General features: G+C 35.4%; 1 protein-coding gene across 4 annotated transcripts in view; it reads left to right on the top strand.

Moving 5' to 3' along the window:
- Positions 1-20,601, top strand: part of LOC131540270 (astrotactin-2-like) — a 588,347-nt gene that overhangs the window by 426,360 nt on the left and 141,386 nt on the right. For 3 of the 4 annotated variants that reach the window (XM_058774887.1, XM_058774885.1, XM_058774888.1), the window contains 3 exons: positions 11,366-11,490; positions 14,391-14,495; positions 16,895-17,074. In XM_058774887.1, the coding sequence (XP_058630870.1) occupies positions 11,366-11,490; positions 14,391-14,495; positions 16,895-17,074 (410 nt within the window). The remainder of the gene's footprint in view (positions 1-11,365; positions 11,491-14,390; positions 14,496-16,894; positions 17,075-20,601) is intronic. The other variant, XM_058774886.1, reaches the window with a different exon arrangement.

Here is a 20,601-nt window from a genome sequence, read left to right as displayed (position 1 = left end):
CTGGTCAGTTTGCATTGTTGTGAGACTATAAATGTCTTTACTCATGAATAATTAATGAAATTATTTCTTTTTTTTTTTCATTCACTTAAATGTCAGTTGACTAATTATTCTAGAGTTGTGGGAAAATGATACATGCTATAATGTCACAGGCAGAAAAATAAAAGTCAATTTCATGCTTTTAAAGAAAAAAAAACGCAATTGTAAATCATCTTCTGTAATACAACATACTTTTAAACTTTTTAATGTTACTTGCTGTAACAATTAATCAGTATTTAATTAGTTTCATGTGTGAGGGATTCCTGAACTATTGATTGTAATAGATAAAAGATCAAAGATGGACAGCAGATGCAGCAGTTTGCTTTAAAAGCCGAGTGTTATGACTGAAACAAACAATCTGTTCTCGTTCAAAGGCATCTGATAGGCCTACTACATCAGTGTCACTACACAGATGCTACATTTAGACAGTCAAGAAAAAGAATGAGAAAGTGACTCATCTGAACTCTATTACTTGTTGAAAAATCCAGCATATGCTGGTTAGGTAAGTTTTGAAGCATGGCTGCTGGTTTGAACTGGTTTAAGCTGGTCCTTAGCTGGTCATGAGCTGGTTTAAGCTGGTCATGTGCTGGTCCTAAGCTGGTCCTGAGCAGGAGCTAGTTGCTTAAGACCAGCTTAGGACCAGCTCATGACCAGCTTAAACCAGCTCAAACCAGCAGCCATGCAAAACATACCTAACCAGCATATGCTTTTTGGTTACACTTTATTTTGATAGTCCACTTTAGACATCCTACTAACTATAAGTAACTTTGTAACTACATGTCACCTAATTCTCATTAATTTGCAACTACATGTCTACTAAGTCTCAGTAGGTTTAGGGTTAGTAGAATAAGTTGACATATACTTGCAAAGTTTCTCATAGTCAGTATGTTGTATGTTGTGGACCCATCAAAATAAAGTGTTAGAATATATTAAACAGATAGTCTACTAATACTCTAATGACTGCTAGTTGACATGTAGTTGCAAAGTTACTTACTGTTAGTAGAATGTCTAAAGTGGACTATCAAAATAAAGTGTTACCTGCTTCTTTTTCTTTTCTTTTCTCAACAGGGTTGATTGAGGTTTTGCACTTCCCTTGGACTATCAGTAGAACAATTCAGTCATTTGTTGTCCAAATCAAGTCAGAACGTTTGCTGGAATAATTTATGATCAAACTGAATTTTACACATTTCATCCTGGAGACTCTTTGGGAAAATAACATCATGCTTGGAATAAGGATCATGACTTTATCCATAAACTCAGTGAGATTCAGATGAGAAAAAAGAACACCAGTGCAGTGGAGTGAAATAAAACACAGGAGTCTCAAGATGCATTTTGAAAAACTGAGGAGCTTTTAACTTGACAGCATTTTAATTGAATCGATCACAAGTGGACCATGCCAAAGGCAGATGAAAACTGAGTTTAAAACATGTTGTGCTTGTCTGTTTTCTACCACTTCCAGGGGTAGTCGAAAATGTATTTTCTATTATTTTATTTGTTGCCGGACCCTATTTTCTTGTGCTCTTAAGTTGTCTGGATCCAAACCAAAACCAATTAACATGACTCTTAGATGGGTTTTGATCAGCTACATTCACATGTAGCACTACTTACATGTGTCACAATGGCAGTCTTACACAGCCTGAAAACCTCCTGAAATACCTCCAGAACTACTACAAATTTTATATTCCCTTTCCTTTTCAAACCCCTTTTGGTCTGATATGAACACATTTTTCAAATCTTCAATATTTGGCTCTTCAGTATTTGGTTTTGCATGTAAGAAAGTGCTGCTTTTAGGATTCTGTGCATCATTTCACAATTTATGTTAGAGAAACGTCTGTGCGGCTCATCCATGAATAAGTCAATCACTGGATATAATATGTGTCTTCTTAGAGGCTTCCTTGTCACCCAAGTTCTCTTGACGTGCGCCAGCTAAGTAATTATGGATCCACATAACTGCTGCTCAGGATCTACTCTCTTTTTTCCAAACTGACTTGCCATTTTACATTTATTCTACCTTTTTCCACATGTCCGCAAAAAGACTCATCCCTGCAGTACTGCCGCTCCCTATACGCAGAGTCCACAGTTTGCATAGGGCACCAACTCCCAGGGGGGCACCATCCTAGTTGCTCAAAAAGAAACCTTTCGTTCTATATTAATATTACAGTTAACATATACATATATAAAAATATAAACATGAACATATATATATATATATATCATTATAAAAAATGCATTTTACGGTGAACGCTGCAGACATGCTAAGCACATGTGACGCGCCATCCCCGCATCCACGACCGCTCGCACCTTATGTTTGCGACTGAATGCAAATGATCATAATTGATGGACAATTATACCCGTGGAAAGACATCAGCAATCCGGCGCCAAGAAAAAAATAAATAAATAAAAAATAGCCAGAGCATCACTTTCAGGTACATTCATAATCCTGTGAAATATTTTTAGTTGTTGACGTTAATAACGTTTTTTAATGTCGGTAATTATTTAACCCCCAACAATGCATCTAATATTCTTTGAGTTTCCATGTTCCCTTACGAAAATTAGCCATGGTTTTACTATGAATAAAACCAAAAATCGTGGTTCTTGTAGCCATGGTAACCACAAATTATCCATGGTTTTGTTACTTCAAATAGGCCTAATAGTTTACAAAGAAGTATTAGGATAATATATATATATATATATATATATATATATATATTTTAGTGCTGTCAATCGATTAAAATTTTAATCGCGTTAATCACAGTCATGGACTGTGATTAATCATGATTAATCACAAATTTAAAATACTAGGATTTACCTGTAAATGTGTTGAAAAAGAAATGCATGACAAACTAGTTTAAGGAAACAGAACCTTTCACACTTCCACCAGGTATGAGACATAATCCTTATTATTATTTTATCATTATTCTTTTGTTTTTATTCAGCCATTATCAGCCTTTATACTGGCAATAAAACGTTTACCAAGCCACATCACTTCAATCCCAGTTTACATTTACCCAACTATTATCAAAAGTATTTATAAATAAATACAACAAAACATTTCTTGCGACCTTATGTGAAGTATTATGACAAAATGCATTATGAAGAAGAATTGGACCTGTTCTGCAGCTGCATTAGAGCTAACATTAGCATCATGCTACATAAGACAATTTATGATATTAATAGTACACTTTTAATCAGAACTCACTTCAAACCACCATCGAGTGTTTGTAATAACTACCTTTTACGTTCACATGTGGAATTTGGTCATTTACTGTTGTTAAAATATGCTATTTATAGGTTCACTGTATCCTCATCATAGACATAATATACGTAGACGCCTCATGACATGCTGGAACGAAATCCAGCGCTGCCGCCATATTGGTTGGGTCTCCTCACTCTACGCTAGCACCGGAGTCAATGGAGAGCGAGCAATTTATGCCCGTATTTTGTGCAGTTTACTGTTGCAATAACCCGCGCAGATACCAGATCGTGTGGGATTACCTTTCACAAGTAAGATTGAACAATAATTTTGGTTATTTTACTATTTATAATATTATGTCGTCGTAACTAACGTTACTTACGTGTAACATTATTACAGCAGGAATTGGTACTCATTATCTCTTGCTGTTTTTTTTTTCTGTTCTTCAACTTTCAGAGGATGTGTTCTTACACGGGGAGCACATTGCAGAAACCCAATTCGGAATTGAGAACCATCATTTCATGCTTGTGTCATTTGTGGTCAGTGGCGCCTGCAGGTTTATGGCTGGACACACTGTGCGTACCATGAGCGCTCAGACTGACCTGTGATTTGTCCCGCAAACATTTCAGCTGTAGATTATAGACGTATTTCTGTCGACCGAACCAGCCATGCCATTAATAATGAACGTATCAGTCTTTTGCAGGCCAAAGTCCATCTGCTTATAAACAGGTCAGGTTAGACTACCACAATTAATTTGTAGCCTATTTTACAAATGGGAATACAACGAAAGTCATGACAATGTTTTACATTCAAGCTACCCGTAAAATTTATAGTGAAAAGTTCTTTAAAATCATCTGGAATGCAATAAAGTAATTTTTACAGCTGTTTTTAAAGCATTTTGCTGCATGGATTAAAAAATAGGCTAATAAATAATTCACATGCAGACAAAATTACGTTGCAGAAAATCCTTTAAATGTTAAGAAATTAAGAGCAGAGCAACGTAAAAATCAGAAAAAATATAATCGGGCCTGTTTTAGGCTTTTCCTTATTTTTATATTTTAGACGGTGATGAAAAATGGCTTGCCATCTCCTCATTGGACGAGCCTTTAGAGAGAAATGCATCTTTACGGATTACATAATGAAAGAGTTTTTGTTTTCGATTTGAATTATTTCGTTTTAAAGTAGTAATTTAAAGCTTTCTATAGATATATTTATCATATTTGTGACTCAATTCGTTGGGTTTTGGTTCATCATTGAAGCGCTCCTCAAGACGAGACGGCAAGCCTATCTGTTTTCCTATTTATTTTAATAAAAGCACAAGGTTTTTTTGATATTGTGAATGCATACAAATAAAAGTAGACCCTTTACAGTTCCGAATGATGTATTACTCTTACCTTTATGAGCAAACATTATGGCGTATTTTAAGTAGTTTCCACTATTATTTTAAGTTCTTTTCACGTGTGTGCATGAGTGAGTGTGTGCGTGAGAGAGAGAGAGATAAATTCAAATGAACAATCAAACTTGTTTCTTTATTAAAATATAAAATTCATTCATTTATAAATATGCCATAGCCTACCATGTCTTTGCTAAAGAGCATAATACAAAGTCTTTTAGCATGAAAGCACGTATTTTTCAATGTGTGACAGCGTCCTGTATCATAACTAAATCTCTGCTGTTTGTAACAAACCAAACCGTGTGAAAATCCGGTAAAAATTCGGGGAGTTATGATTATTGTAGTTGGGGATACACATTCCTCGGTAGAAATAAAGGCAGGAGGGGCGCATTGGAGACCCATCCAAGATGGCGGCCGCGCTGTACATCAGCTCCAATAGGCAGCGTCGGTCTATGAGGCGTCTACGTATATTATGTCTATGACCCTCATCACACAATGTTAGATAACCTTCCGCGCTGCGATGACAGGAAGAAGTTGGGGTCAAATCTTATCAAACGATTAATCTGCGTTAAAAAATATTAACGCGTTAAATTTTTGATTAATCACATGCGTTAACGCGTTAACGTTGACACCTAATATATATATATATATATATATATATATATATATATATATATATATATATATATATATATATATATTTTTTTTTTTTTTTTTTTGTTATAAAACAGATCTAAGCCAACAACAGCCTTTAAAATTACTTAAAATGCATTAACTACATAAAAACATTGAGGCAATAATGATTGGTTAATTAATAATTATATGATTTCATTAAATAACACTGTTTAACAAAAAACAGTCCAAGAGCGCACATCCAATAGGCAAAAACCTCAATGTGGGTGCCCCACCACACAAGAATCCACTCCAGAAACCAAAAAATCTAAGTGGGCACACCGTAGCTCCAGAAATAGAAAAATATTAATTTATGTTGTCACCACAGGTGTCTGATGAAGAGCGTCTAAGCTCGAAACGTCACCTGTGGTGAGAACATAAATTAATATTTTTCTATTTCTGGATCTACGGTGTGCCCACTTAGATGTTTTGGTTCATCAAATAACACTGTTAAAATACATAATGAAATACAAAATAAACAATTTGTGTACATTACACATTATTACAAATGCCTGTAAAGGGTGCCAAAGGCCTGGTAATTGCTGCTGTTACACTTATAGGATGATCAAGTCCTTGGTTAATATTGACCAAACATTTAGGCCAATTAAAATATCCACTTAATCTTTAATTTTTGGCCATCTTTTTGCGATAGAAATGCTACAGCATCTATCATTTCTTCAACAAAAACCTTTACGAAAATTAACCATGGTTTTATCGTAGTAAAACTGCTTAATTTTCTTTTGCGAGATTTCTGAATGCTTGAGACTTTAAAATCAATCAGACAACTGTAGTAATAAAATCGTAGCCATATAGGTAGCTGTCTAGAGCTACAATTGTAATTTGTAAATAATATAATTTAATTACAATTTATTTACTTTTATATTTTATTAAAGTTCTATTTTGGCCCCTATAGTACACTGTAAAAAACTAATTCCGTAAAAAAACGGATAATGTACTGGCAGAAAATTACCAGGACATTTTCTGTTAAATTTACGGACATTTCCTTCAACATTAAAACGGAAAATTCTGTAGATTTACATTTTCTTCTGTACCATAAACGGACAATCCTTAATGCAGAAATGTCTAAAAAAATATAGCATAGGCCTATCTTTAGTAGCAAATAAATACAGCACAATATATACAAATTCAACATGGTTTATTTTTACCTCATGTAAACATTCTTAAAAGTGTGTTCAGTAGCTTTTATTTGCCTTAAACAGGTGAAGACAAAAATATTATTACATCAATTAATTTAACAATGTGTAAAGCACCACTGAAAATGTGTGTATTGTGGAACACTTTTTAGTTTTAAACAGCAACATGCAGAAAAAAGAAAACATGAGCAGGTACTTGAAATGTACAATATTGGTGTTGCACCAAATAGTGGTCACAAAGATAAACTTCATTGTGAAACAGTCAAGATTCAAAATATTTTCAAATACATGGGGGGGAAAAATTAATACAAAGACAGGGCTGTCATTAATAACAATTGCTATAGACTTACAGTCAATAGTCAAGTGAAATGTTCCAGTGTTTACACCATTTAACCTATAGAAGAACACAATATTATTTAAAAGGAAAGTTCACCCAAAAATGTGAATTCTGTCATCAGCAGTTCAACTGTAATTTTACGAAGCTATGAGAATACTTTTTGTGCGCAAAGAAAACAAAAATAACTTTATTCAATGATTTCTTCTCTCCTGGGAGAGTCTGCTGCCATTAACGAGAGTACCACAACGCATGCGTGTGCGTTCATTTGCCAGTAAACAAAGTGCAGCGTCAGCACCACCGTGGGTCAGAGAGCTCTTGGATTTCATCAGAAATATCTTAATTTGTGTTCTGAAGATGAACGAAGGTCTTACGGGTTTGGAACGACATGAGGGTGAATAATTAATGATAGTTCACCCAAAAATGATAATTCTACCTCTTTAGAAGTATATTGTAAAACATTGTTGACAAGATCACATGACAGATGCAATTGGAGACCACTGACGCGTGGTCTGACGCGCACCGAGTTCTCTCTCGCACTTACAGGGACAAAAGCACACAAAATTATGTAAAAATAACCATTTTTTGGCGAGTGACAGTCTTAAATAAGTTAATGTCTTGACTGATGTAAAGAGTTGGGATGTGTCAGATGTGAGTCATGTTTTAAAGGGACAGCAGTTCATATGAGATTCATGGTGTTTCTTTTGTTTTCTTTTCTAATCGCCTAGTCTTATCTTAATCTCTTTAAAAAAATTTAAAAAAAGTCGTAAATGGTGTCTTCTTTTTTTGACAATTACTCTGCCAGCTCCTGTTGAAGGCATAGAGCGCTCTAAACACAGTTGTGATTTAACGTTCTTACAGCTGCTAACTTCACCTCAGTAACATTAATATGCCGATGCTTTACGACACGCTCAGTAACAAATACACCGCAACAACAATTAAAAAGTTAATTAACTTTTAATTATTAAACTAAAAGTGAGAACACTGTAACAAGTAACTTACCTTCACGTCGTCGAGTAAGATGTGACGGTGTGCTGAAAATGTTGAATATGACGGCTCCGACATTCATTTGCCAAACAAGCTAGACAGCAACTAAGTTAAAGTTACAGTTTATGTTACATTTAACAAAAACTAATTTACCACGGAAGTGTAAGAACAGTTCCCCAAACCCGAAATCTGACTTTAAAATGAAATTTTGACCGATACTATCTCCGTGAATAATGGTGCCTGCTCTAGCACTGTTTTCGCGCCGATAATCGACTGAGCTTCTTGTTCTCACAATGCAAAGCGTAATTTAAAAAATACGGAAAATTCCTTCAAATTATTACGGTATATTGTACTGTATTTTTACGGACTTTTTTTTACAGTGTAGGATGATTTATTTTTTTATTTTTTTACTTCCATAATATTTGACAGGGGGGGCACAACAATACAATTCTGCTTAGGGCACCCATTTGGTCAGCAGCGGCCCTGCATCCCTGTATGTCAAGCAATGCTTCAACAAGATTCACAGCTCTTGCTAAGTCCAATGAAGGCAAATGAAGCATGAATTTAGAAATGTAGAAGTATTTTGTTGAATGATACCAGAAGACCAATGAACGCTTGATTAGGTAGTGCTAGTAAGCATTGTTGTTCTACTGAAAATCTCCACAGTCTCATGAAGATGATTAAGTACTGCAGGGAGCACATCTGTCAGATGGCGACGGGCTGGATAACAGGGCCAGGAATTAACTTTTCCATTAAGGGGAAATATTTTGCCTCCTTTTCCCTTTTTTTAACCATTTTTTTTAAATATATATAATTGCTTAAATGCATCTGTGTTTTCTTTTATATTGAATACTTAAATTTAGCCACTCATAAGATTTTATTAATATCAACAAAAGACATCTTTACAATGCAAAGGTAGAACAGAAGCTGCAACTGACATGGCATTTATGTTTATTTACACAGTCAGTTTAATGCTGCTCAAAGAAGGTATGGTTACACTTTATTTTGATTGTCCATTTTAGACATTCTGTTAAATTGGTAACTTTGTAACTACATGTCAACTAACTCACATAGTTGACGTACTTGCAACTTACTTATGGTCATGAATGCTAGTTTACATGGAGTTGCAAAGTTACTTACAGTTAGTATAATATCTATGGTGAACTATCAAAATAAAGTGTTACCGAAAGCAAATTTATAAAACAAATGCATAATTGTAAATAGCCTATATAAAGTATCTAAATGATAAAATGTGTCAAAAATCATTATTGTCAATTATTAATGTCCTTGCACACTCATGCGTTTTTTTTATGTTTTTTTTTTCGTATACATCATCCTTTCCTATCAAAATGCTTGCTATGGATGCAAAAATGCAGAAAATCGAACCTGATCTGATTTTTTTTTTTTTTTTTATGACGGACAAAGGTTTTGGAGGCAGTGTGTGTAAACGTGATTGACGCAACATGAGGTCATATTTATTTTTTAACGTGTGAAAAATTTGGACGAGAATTTCAGACTCAGTGTGCAATGACCTTTACTCTTGGTATTGCATTAATACTAAGGTTCACAAAGCTGGCCATTGTACATGTGCTTCTGAATTTCAAGCCACCTTTGGCGTACATGTGAGCCATATATGAAAGTGTAAAGCCTCTGAAGAACAGCAAAGAATCTTTAGTCTAAAGAAAGCTGCTTCATTTCCCTTAGATACTTGGTTTCATCAACTGAACATTTCACTTTATTTAACCTCTTTTATGATTTAAGTCTGTACCATTTCTACCAAAAACTTCAATGTTTCATTCTGAATCCCACTGCTAGTGTATATCAAAAACTCATTCACTTGCAAAATAGCAATGAAGTTATATTTTTTGTTTGCTACCTCAGATTCATTATAACCACCCTGAGAAATATCCTGTGCGGCTCTCAACAGAAGCACAAATCAAAAAACTGAGTCCCCGAGCTATACATTGTTCTTATGCCAAGAATAATAAAAGTTTTCTTCTTGTCACCTATTTGTGTCTTGGGGAAGGTTTTGTTATGAGGCTGGACTGGTGCCTCAGTTTTGGTTTGAGAAATATCTGGGAAGAAGCATAAAAAATGTCCATCTAACCATTTTACTATTAGAAAATAATTAATGGAAGCACAGAAAATGAGTGATACTGAAATAAGTACCAGTAAATCTGTATAGGAGCTTCATTCATTAATTCAGTCCCTGTAGTCCAGTCTGACTCTAATAGATTTGGGAAATTGACAGGTGATTTTTTATTTATTTATTCATACAAAATGTAGTTTGATCTTCTAAGTTGTTTGAAAGATTATGAAATTTTGAAAAAATTCTAATAAAAGAAGATGTTTATTATGTGCACAACACAATTGAAATAGTAAATCCTTGGTCACCACAAGAGAAAAAAAAATAGTGAATGATGTTTATCTGAAAGTGTAACAACACAAACAGGTTTTCTGTAAGGGGTAGGTTTAGGGTTAGGGGATAGAAAATATTATTTGGTCAGTATAAAAGTAATAGAAGTCTAAAAAGATCAGAAAAACTTAAGGATTTAAAGTGAAATGCCATTTGGGGAAGCGTAAACCCTGATTTATATAATCTATAACATTCAGCAAAGGTTATAGGTTAAAATATTAAAGGTTATTAAGATTATAATATCTGAATACAATATGTTATAAAGATTATAATATCTGAAACTGTAACATTCAGCAAAAGAGCTGAAAGACAGCAAAAATTGACAACATAACAAAGAAATAGACAACTTTCTGGCAGCTCTCTGTTCTTTCTCCCAGCTCTTCTAAAGTATCAGGGAAATTTTCATTTTTCAAATGACAATGAACTTTTCAAAAAGAAATGATTTAGCGAGTGATAAGAATACAGAATGGTAAGGGCTCACCAGGGGCCAATCAGTTTTCAGGAGAGCCAGTGACTCAGTGACCCCCTGCATTTTACAGTGGCTGTGGAATTTCTGAATCTGTTTTGAGAATGATTCAATAAAAGCCTTTTACAGACTAATGCTAATGAAAGTTGTGTTTGCTATTGATGTTTCATAGTGAAAAAGCTCATTTAAAGAGATGAAGTGTTTGAAGAGGGATTTTAATTGGTGGCTAATTACACTTCATTAGATTGCCAAGAACATGGAAATCCCAGCACAATCACAAGACACTTTTCAAAATGTCTCTCAGTTATACGGGATGAGTAAAGAGTGTATAATATAACTATAATAAGACACGCACAGAGACATTGTTTAAATACCATTACAGCAGCTTAACAATATGCTGGCATTTACTCATTTACTCAGCTGGCATTTTAATTTGAATCAACGATAATTAGTTTGTATCTGCTGTTTCTCCAGTAAAATGCTCTCTAGAATGAGAATGCTCCTTCCTCATCACAACCTGCGTCTGACTAGTAATAGTTAGTTGTAAATCATAGTTGTCTCTTAAAAAGGCATGCTTATTAAAAATATGGAAGAGCTCTTCTATATATTCCATGCCAACTTGATGCTTTAATAAGCAATATGTATCATCATTACAAACTGAAACACAACTATCTAATATCTGATGTTTTATCCTCATTTATATTTGGATTTCAGGGATAATAACTTCATCAAGGATTTTCCGCAGCTGGCCGACGGGTTAATGGTGATTCCTCTGCCGGTGGAGGAGCAGTGCCGAGGAGTTCTGTCAGAGCCCCTGCCCAACCTGCAGCTGCTCTCAGGTGAATCTTACATACAGGACAACAAGGGTAAACCTCACATTTGATTTCATTTGTCTCTACTAGATGCCACTAGATGGAGCAAAAACTCTCAGCAGCACTTTCCCTAAACACCATTTCATTATGCACATTGAAATTTGGCTTGAAGGTGAAGTGGGTTCAGCTCTAATTTGACAAGCAGTTGTTCTTGTTAACGATTTTCAGTTTTGTTCAAGTAAATAAAAATAAATAAATAAAATAACTGAAGACTATGTGAAAGTGTGGTATTTGAAGTAAGAATTTGCCCTGCTGTTGGTGCTAAAGGCACAATAATTAACATCATAATTAATATCTGGTTAGATTCAGATGGTTAATGTAATTTATTAAATTGGGTGTCCATCTCAGTGATAGTCATTATGTTGAACCCATCATATTTAAAAAATATTATATTAATTTTATTATTTAATAAAATATCATACTTATTGTTACTATACTGTAAAGTCATATTATTGTGGGATCTCCTTCAGAGCTATCAAAATCTTATTTTTCTGTATATTCAAAAAATAGTACAAACACTGCTGAAGTGATTGTTTTGAACAAGTATTACATTTGATATTATGCATTGTATTTGAACATTACTTTAGTATTTGTATCAGTTCTAAATGGCACCACTCGTACTTCATATTATTTTTAAACAAAAGAAAACCCTGTTTAATTATACACTACGGAAATAATGAAAAGCACATTTTCCTTAAGGTGTGCCTTTAGTGAACTGTCATCTCATTTTCTCTTGTCCTCTGAGGGTTTTTGCTTTAAAGGCGTCCTATTTACACTTTCACAGTCTTTTCCCTTAGGTCCACTTATAACGTTAGAAGCTAGTTAGTTTTTACAAACAATGTTTGAGATGCAATTATTAACAGAAGATGTCTGTGACTCCTTGTGATTGAATTAGGCCTACTGATTCATACAGGGTTGGCACAGGTATGTCTGGATATTATGAAAATGGATAGTAAAAAACAAGCAAGCCTCATGTACTGTATGTGATTAATTATATGAATCTAAAATAGACAGTTTGAGTCCTGGCTTCTGGTTTGTTGTCATTTATTCAACACTGATTTGCACAGAATGGGACAAGAGCTCAAAAACACAGATTTGACAGTGGTGGGAGAGGCGTGGGCAAGGTTTATTTTGTCCTTCTCTAACACGCTTTACAGTTTTGCTAGGTTCAAAAGAACAAGAAAAGGCCTGTTTTTCATGATAAATCCCCTTTAAAATAGAACATGACATGAGGAACTGACAGTAATCGTAGCATCAGCTCAGTGGACAGCCGCCCTCTGTCTCAATGACACAGAGACAGAGAAACCAGCGGAGCAGAAAGCATTCATTTCTCCCTCATATCACTCTTGATCACAGCTCCAATTCAGAGCTGTCTTTTCATTTATTTGTTTTCACTCAGTTCTTCCTAATGTGGACTCCACACAAATGTGGGCTCCAATGACAAGTGGCTAATTCAATAACAGCTTGTCTTTTTTTTTCCAGGAGTGAGAGTGGAGGGTTGTTAACACTGATTACGGCTCTCAGTTTTTGCTGCAGCAGTTCAAATGAGATTTAAACCATTAGTGCATCTGTCAGCATGAGAAGAAAGAAGCATGGTATGGCTGATGTGATGTTTTGAGGGGGCTGCTGTCATCTCACTCTGTACAAATAGGATAAGCAGTACTTGATTTTGAAAACAGGCAGGGCTTGGCGCCCAAGGCTTTGTTGCCTATTGGTCCAAAGTGGTCTGTAACACAGAAGATGAGAACTAATTTATTTTAAATGCAGTTAGTTGAACTTTTTTTTGACCCACTTAAGTAGGACTTAAGTACAACTTTATACTGTATGTATATACTGTATACTTCATTAATACATCCGTTGTCCTCGCTGAATGTATACTGACAAGCATTTACAGTAAACTAAAATATACTTTAATGAAACTTGGATGTCATGTTTTTAAACTATTTAGTGTAAATCTATAGAATTTCTGATTACAAATTTGTGCACTGCAGTGTGTTAGTCAACACATCAAAATAAGTGTACTTTTTTTTTTTTTTTTTTTTTTTAAATAGACAGAAAAGTAGTTAACAAAGTTTTTAAAAAAAAAAAGTGTTTCCATAACTCCACTCCTGGTAACAGGTACACTGGCATTGTATTATAAATACAAAGATTACAGTAAAATTCCAAATTTTTACTAAAATTTACATTCACAAATAACCACGTGTGTAATACAAATTCATCAACAAAAACTACTTAAGAGACAACTTTTACCTTTTAAACTAAAAATAACCATATTTGAAATACCTTTAGTATCCAGAGGTAACTTTTTGCACACTTGTGCCCCAGAATATTTAAGACTTATGATCATACATAGTTTTAAAACAACAATGCAGTATCCTTAAGACTTTGCGTAGTAATATAACAGTGTTGCTCATTTATCCTAGAAAAAAGGGCATTCAAATATTGATAATCTTATGTACCATTTTTACCACTTTAAAGCACAACAAAAGATGATTAAAACATGATTTCAAATGTACAACTTTGAATTTGACATAAAATGCACTTTTTTAAAGTATGTTAAGAATCAGTCATGAAAATGTCTCTCTTTAAATACACTTAAGTGACCTTTTATTTCATTTAATATTATATTTTCCACAAGTAAATTTTTAAATTGTTAAATTTGAAGTACACTACAAGTGCCCATTCAATGCAGTCAAATACACTTATTTTTCCCAAAAAAAGGTCTCAGTGGAGGATTCAGTTTTTCAGGCCAATAAGCACCTCCTTGAGAAAGACCTCTTTGTGTCCCATGGGAAGCTGTTAATGTCTGAAATTTAGCTATTAATAAAGTTGCAGAAGTGGGGCATTAATGTGTGTCTGTGTTACAGGAGACGCTCAGTTTAGTGAAGCCACAGGATACCCCATGATGCAACAGTGGAAAGTGCGGAGTAACCTGTATAGAGTGAAACTCAGTGCCATCACCCTGTCCACAGGTACCATGAGAAACACACAAACCAACCCATGAATACTCTTTAATGTATGCGTGTTCAGCACATTTACATTTCAAAACAAAAATTACATTTAAGAGTTAATTTGCTCAAAAAGTGAAACATTTGTATTCACCCTCATGTCTTTCCAAACCCATATGATTTTTCTTCTATGTAACAGAGATTTAAAAAAATAATAATATTCACACATTTTGTTTTATTATTGAAGGGGTTAGCAAGTTTTTTGTACAAAAAAAAAAAAAATATATATATATATATATATATATATATACATACACACACACACACACACACACACACAAGTATATAATTAATAAATGTATTCATTTATTTATTTAAAAAGGGTAATTTTCAAAAATGATTAATTTTATCTCTAGCAGAAATGCAAGAAAATTTGTGAACTACTGTGATAGGAATGGTTACACCAATAAACACACGTATATTCAACCTGACTTTGCAAGATAATATTGTACTCTAACAAAGATACACTTGGTTCCTTAATAGCCCTATTCTGACGGTAATTGTCTCTCAGGGGGACGTAAGTGATTTTCACCATTTACAGGGGGTAGTTGGTGATTTTAATGCCGTCCGAATCCAGGATGTCAGTGTTTTTCTCTCATCACCCCCGTAAAAATCCCCAGCCGAATTACCTACTGTTTTACACCAAGGTCATGTGGATTCAGACGGCAATTAAATTACCACATCTCTGAGTTTACGAGAAGAAATCGATTCAAAATTCAGTGTTTAAACCCTTTTTTGAGCACTCCCAAACACCGTAAGAGGTAACGTTGTACTTCGGTGTAACTTGCATACATATTTATTTCTGAAATACTGGAAAGTATTTAAAAGAACAATACTTCATAACTGCCCCACCACAGCGACAGGGAGCATAAAGAGAAGAAAAGCACGTAAACATTCGAAATGGGTCTTTATTATGGTAGCAGCAGGTATGCAATACAATTTTAAAATGTGTATTATAAACAGATATCGTGTATAATTATATACAACTATAGCGCATCTATTTTCCTATTTTTAAACAGGAGATTTAAATAATGAATATGATTATACATTATAAAAAAATTTAAGAATACATTTTACATAAGTGTTTTTAATTACATTTTACACAATAATAAGAATACATTTCTAAATAAAATTCATTTTATTTGCAGCAGACAATCATGTGACTGGCCATGTGAGCAGCACGTTCTCGGGTTCGTAGGATCACATAATTCGCTCCTCCACTGCGAATAAATCGCCATTCGAATCCATGAGTTTTATCACTGAGGTGATATGTACATTTATTTTTACAGACGTCCATGAGAAACAATTACTGTCCGAATTGGGCTTAAGTGTTTATAAAAGTATTTACCAGCATTGGCAAAAGGAAAGAAGAAAAAAAATATATATATGGCACTGTCTTAACTTTTAGTACGAGATACTTAGAAATAAATAAATGAATAAATAAATATATCTATAAAAGGCCCAATAAAGAAATAGATTTTTCTCATACTTGGCTGATGAAAAGTCACAATATATTTCTTCATTTGCTTTAAACAAAAGTAATAATAACAACAAAAGTAATAAACACACTCTAGGGAAGGAGAACTGGTCAGAAATAATAATAATAAAAGAAAGAAAAAGAGAAAGGGCACTAGTAGCATATTTACTTTGTCCATATATGGGACAAAGATTGGAAAAAGGGACATTTTTCAAATATAATAAGAAAAAGTCAGACAGGTTTGGAACAACATGGGAATGAATAAATGTAATATTATTATTATTTTTTGGAGGTGGGGGGGGGTGTGCTTTTAATTTTGGTGAGCACAACACGTAGGTTACAGAAAAAAAAAAAAAAAAAAGTGTAACCTAGTTCATGTCTTGTCCATCTTATTTTTTCAAAAGGGAACTATTTTCTATGAACGTGTGAGAGTTTCATTAGTTGTTATAGATAAATAACCATAAATAATGTCATGTGCGCTACAAGGTGTGCGGGTGTATGATTAAGCAAAAAAAATAAAAATTGCAACAGCAAGCAATATAACTGTTTTTGTACAGCTAAAACAACTGGAGGCAGCTGATACTGCAAGCTTTGCACATTCAGATTAAAAACAACCGTGCCCACTTTCACATTTAAAAAAAAAAAAAAAAAAAGTGGATAGGTTTTCATTAAAAATGAGTGGGCAAATACTTCTGGAATCTTGCCACTAAAACAGGGAAAAGGCACTATATCACTGTCAGAGTACTGGAAATGTAGGCATAATAAAGTTTCACTGGCCTCTTAAAAGGTCTGGTGACAAGCAAGAAATATTTGAAAACCATAAATCAAAGATTTTATCAACATAGAAAATTTATTGTTTCTGTATGTGTGGTGGTGCTTTGGTCAGATTTCTCAAAGGTGCTGAAATCCCTGACGGCAGACAGCACACGGGATGAGTTGCTTGCGTTCATTCGGCAGTACGGCAGTCATTACATCTCGGAGGCGCTGTATGGTTCTGAACTCACCTGCAACATCTACTTTCCCAGCAAGAAGTCCCAGCAACAGCTCTGGCTCCAGTACCAGAAAGGTAAGACTGAGGTGAGGGGTTAAGGAGAAGGGAAAGATAGGAATTCTCCACGGCAATAAAAATAGACAAATAAAAAAAATATTTCATGGGGTTTGTGTATTTAAGTCCTTGCTGTGAAATGCTGTGTGTCGGATATCAGACATTGCACCAGTGGGTTCTGGACATGTGAAAAAAACTGAGTTCACTCATCTTGTATGAACAAGGTATGATCATAAAGTATGATTAATCTGCAAGTCAGCACCTACCTCTGATATAGCAAAAAGAAATTCAGAAGGCCTACAGCAGTGGTTCTCAACTCTAGCCCTCAAGAATCCCCCTGCTTGCAGAGTTGGGCTCCAACCTTGATTAAACTCACCTGTCTGTAACTTTCAAGTAATCCTGAAGACCTTGATTAGCGTGTTCAGGTGTGTTTGATTAGGGTTGGAGCTAAACTCTGCAGGAAATGGACCTTGAGGACTGGAGTTGAGAACCCCAAGCCTACAGTTCAATACTGTGTCTCTAGAGGCAACAAATCAGGACAGTGGTCCCTACACACTTTAGGAATAGCCAACCTTTTTCCAGAAGGTCTTCCTTCCTGCAGACTTCTGCCTGTTATTTTCAAGTAATCCTGAATTCCCTGATTAGCTGCTTCATGTTTGTTTGATTAGGGTTGGAAATGAACACTGCAGGAGGGTTGGCCTCCAGGAGCTGGATTAGCAACCTCTGCAATCATTGTTAAATGAGCCTAAAAATAAATTGGCCCACCATTTTTCTTTGATTCCTCCTTTGAAATACAGTAGGTAGTTCCTAGATCTTGAGTCACTAAATAGTTCTTTACACAGGCAGGTGCACTGGCCCCTTTTCCCTAATACAGTGGTTCCCAAACCTGTCATGGAGGCCCCCCTGCCCTGCACCTTTTGTATGTCTCCCTTATCTAACACACCTGATACCACACATCAGCTCGTTAGTAGAGGTGGAGTGGGAGTGTCTGATTAGGGAGACATACAAAATGTGCAGGGCAGGGGGTCCTCCAGGGCAGGTTTGGGAACCACTGCCCTAATACAGTGGCCGTTTCTCAAACGGAAGGCTGCATACGTCATCTTATTTTAGAATATTAACAGTTATAAATTTGACCATTATTCTTAGTTAAGTGTAAATTGTTGTAATATGCTTTTGACTCACGAATATAATGCTCAGTTAGCTGAAATATACCAGGCTTGATGACGTATGCAGCCTGCAAATGCGATCTCCGGAGGATGCAGCCTTCCGTTTGAGAAACGGCCAGTGGTTTTCAAACTTGTTCCTGGGGACCCACAGCTCTGCACACTTTGCATGTCTGCCTAATTTTACCTGATTCAGATCATCAGCTCGTTATGAGCTCCAAGAACTCAAATGAGTGTGTCAGATAAGGGAGACATGCAAGGATTGAAAACCACTGCCCTAATACTTCCATGCATATGAAATGTTATACAGGATTTTTTCCCAACTCTGTTCCTGGAGGAACATCAGAAGTACACATCAGAAATTTGCACAACCCTGGTTGCAAGAGACAAAACAATGTATAGCAATTAAAGAGAAAGGGGTTCAGAGATATTGCTCTAGATCAGGGCTGGGCAACTTCGGTCTTGGAGGGCCACTGTCTTGAAGAGTTTAGTTCCAACCCTAATCAACACACCTGCCTGTAGCTTTCTAGTGATCTTGAAGAAATTGGGCCTCATTCATGAAATATGAGCAGAACAATTTTTTTGTGTAAATTGCTTGTAAAGCCATTCTGACGTGAACTTTCGAGTTCATGAAAATGTTCATATTTTCAAAATGTTAGCTGGTACAAAATAAATTTAGATCTGCTCCCTTCCTCATGTAAATGGTGTGTAAAACGTTCTGGGTTCCTTTTGGCAAACTGATGACACTGAATTTTGATGCACTGCCATTATAATATTTTACAAGTTCATTTGCTGTTTTTTTTTTGTTTTGTTTTGTTTTTTGTTTTTTGTAGCTGAGAGTTTATAAACTGTTTAGCTTTGGGGGAAAATGCAGCACTTATCACTGTCACTTTTTACCCAGCCATCCAATCAGTGGAGGAGGGGCGGGACAAATACTACACCAACCAAACATTCTACTTGTACAACAACTGAACAACAATAGAGAAGTTAATGTTGCTGGGTTTTTTTTTTTATATTCAGTAATATTCTTCAAAATGAGATACTAGTAATACGTTACTTCAGTGGATATTCCTTATCATAGCAACCAAAGCGTCTCAGCTGGATAAAACGCTGTGCCACCAAAGCATGCAAGCGCCACCAGCTGGCGGTTTTCAGAAGAGCACCTGGTATTTTTTCAGCTGGCTAAAAACGCTTTGGTGGGCGCATGATATTGAATATTTATTGTTAGGCATATGGCCTATTAGTCTTTTTTGCATTTATGCAATATACTGGAGCCAAACCTGAGAAAGTAGACCAGAATATTCCACACAAAGTAGACACACAATTTGCGTAGTTGTATTTCATAGGCGGGGATTATGCTAATTGTGAATGAGGGTGCATAAGCTGCCTATTTAGGAATGATTATAATTCATTAACATGCGCATGTTTAACTATCGGAAGTTTACGAAGCGTTTGTGAATCCCGAGGAGAGTTTTCAGGAAGGTTCGTTTTACACGCAAATTACTCAGAATTCAAAAACTCCTATATTTACGAATGTTTCATGAATGAGGCCCATTGTCTTTACAGCTCATTCTTTACTCATACTGTGAGATTTGGTATTCACAGTGTATGCCTGGCAACTATACTTTTTTTTTTTTTTTTTTTTTCTTAGAATGGCTGTAAAAAATGTCATCAAGATGGGGGCAGGTCTGTCATATTTGGTAATGTCATAAGATGTTCAAAGGTCATTCCACAAATCATAATCAGGAGAAAATGGAGCCAGATCGGACTCTCAGACTTGCCATTGCAGCAAGCTATCAGGTTGTATTAAGTTATGGTGACCCATATTTTAGGTTTACAGAGGTTTTAAGTGAGTATTTTGGCATTTGATGTGAAGGGTACGCTTACTAAGAGGGTTATATTGTATAACCAGTACTTTACACATTTCTTAGTGTGGTCTGGGAACACTTGACTTATACCCAAGGTGGTCTGTGAGATAAGAGGCCTGTACATCTTCTTAGCCTGTACTGCTGCCCCTTACATATATGTACTGCATGTGACACAACAAAGATTGCAGGTATTCCAAAAGGGAAGAACCTGCCATCCAGAGACACTTGGCTCTTTGAATGAGACAATCTTTGATCCAGGCCAAGACTACTAGAGCTGATTTTGCTGTGGCAGGAAAGGCTGTGTGCCTTTATGGTTGGGCCCAGTGAGGCAGTGTACTCAGAAGAGGAGGGGACCAAGCATTGAACCTAGGCTCCTTAGTCCTTCACTAATGTGACACGGACACCTCTCCAGGAAAACTTGACAGATCTGCCTGTGAGGCATTCGCATGTAACCACTGAAGTGTAATTGTTGTCATGCCTGGAAAAGTAGACAGGAGGACTTGGTGAATCTCTGTTT

This window comes from Onychostoma macrolepis, chromosome 05 (genome assembly GCF_012432095.1).
Source record: "Onychostoma macrolepis isolate SWU-2019 chromosome 05, ASM1243209v1, whole genome shotgun sequence".
Taxonomy (NCBI): domain Eukaryota; kingdom Metazoa; phylum Chordata; class Actinopteri; order Cypriniformes; family Cyprinidae; genus Onychostoma; species Onychostoma macrolepis.
This window is presented reverse-complemented; position numbering and strand designations above follow the sequence as displayed.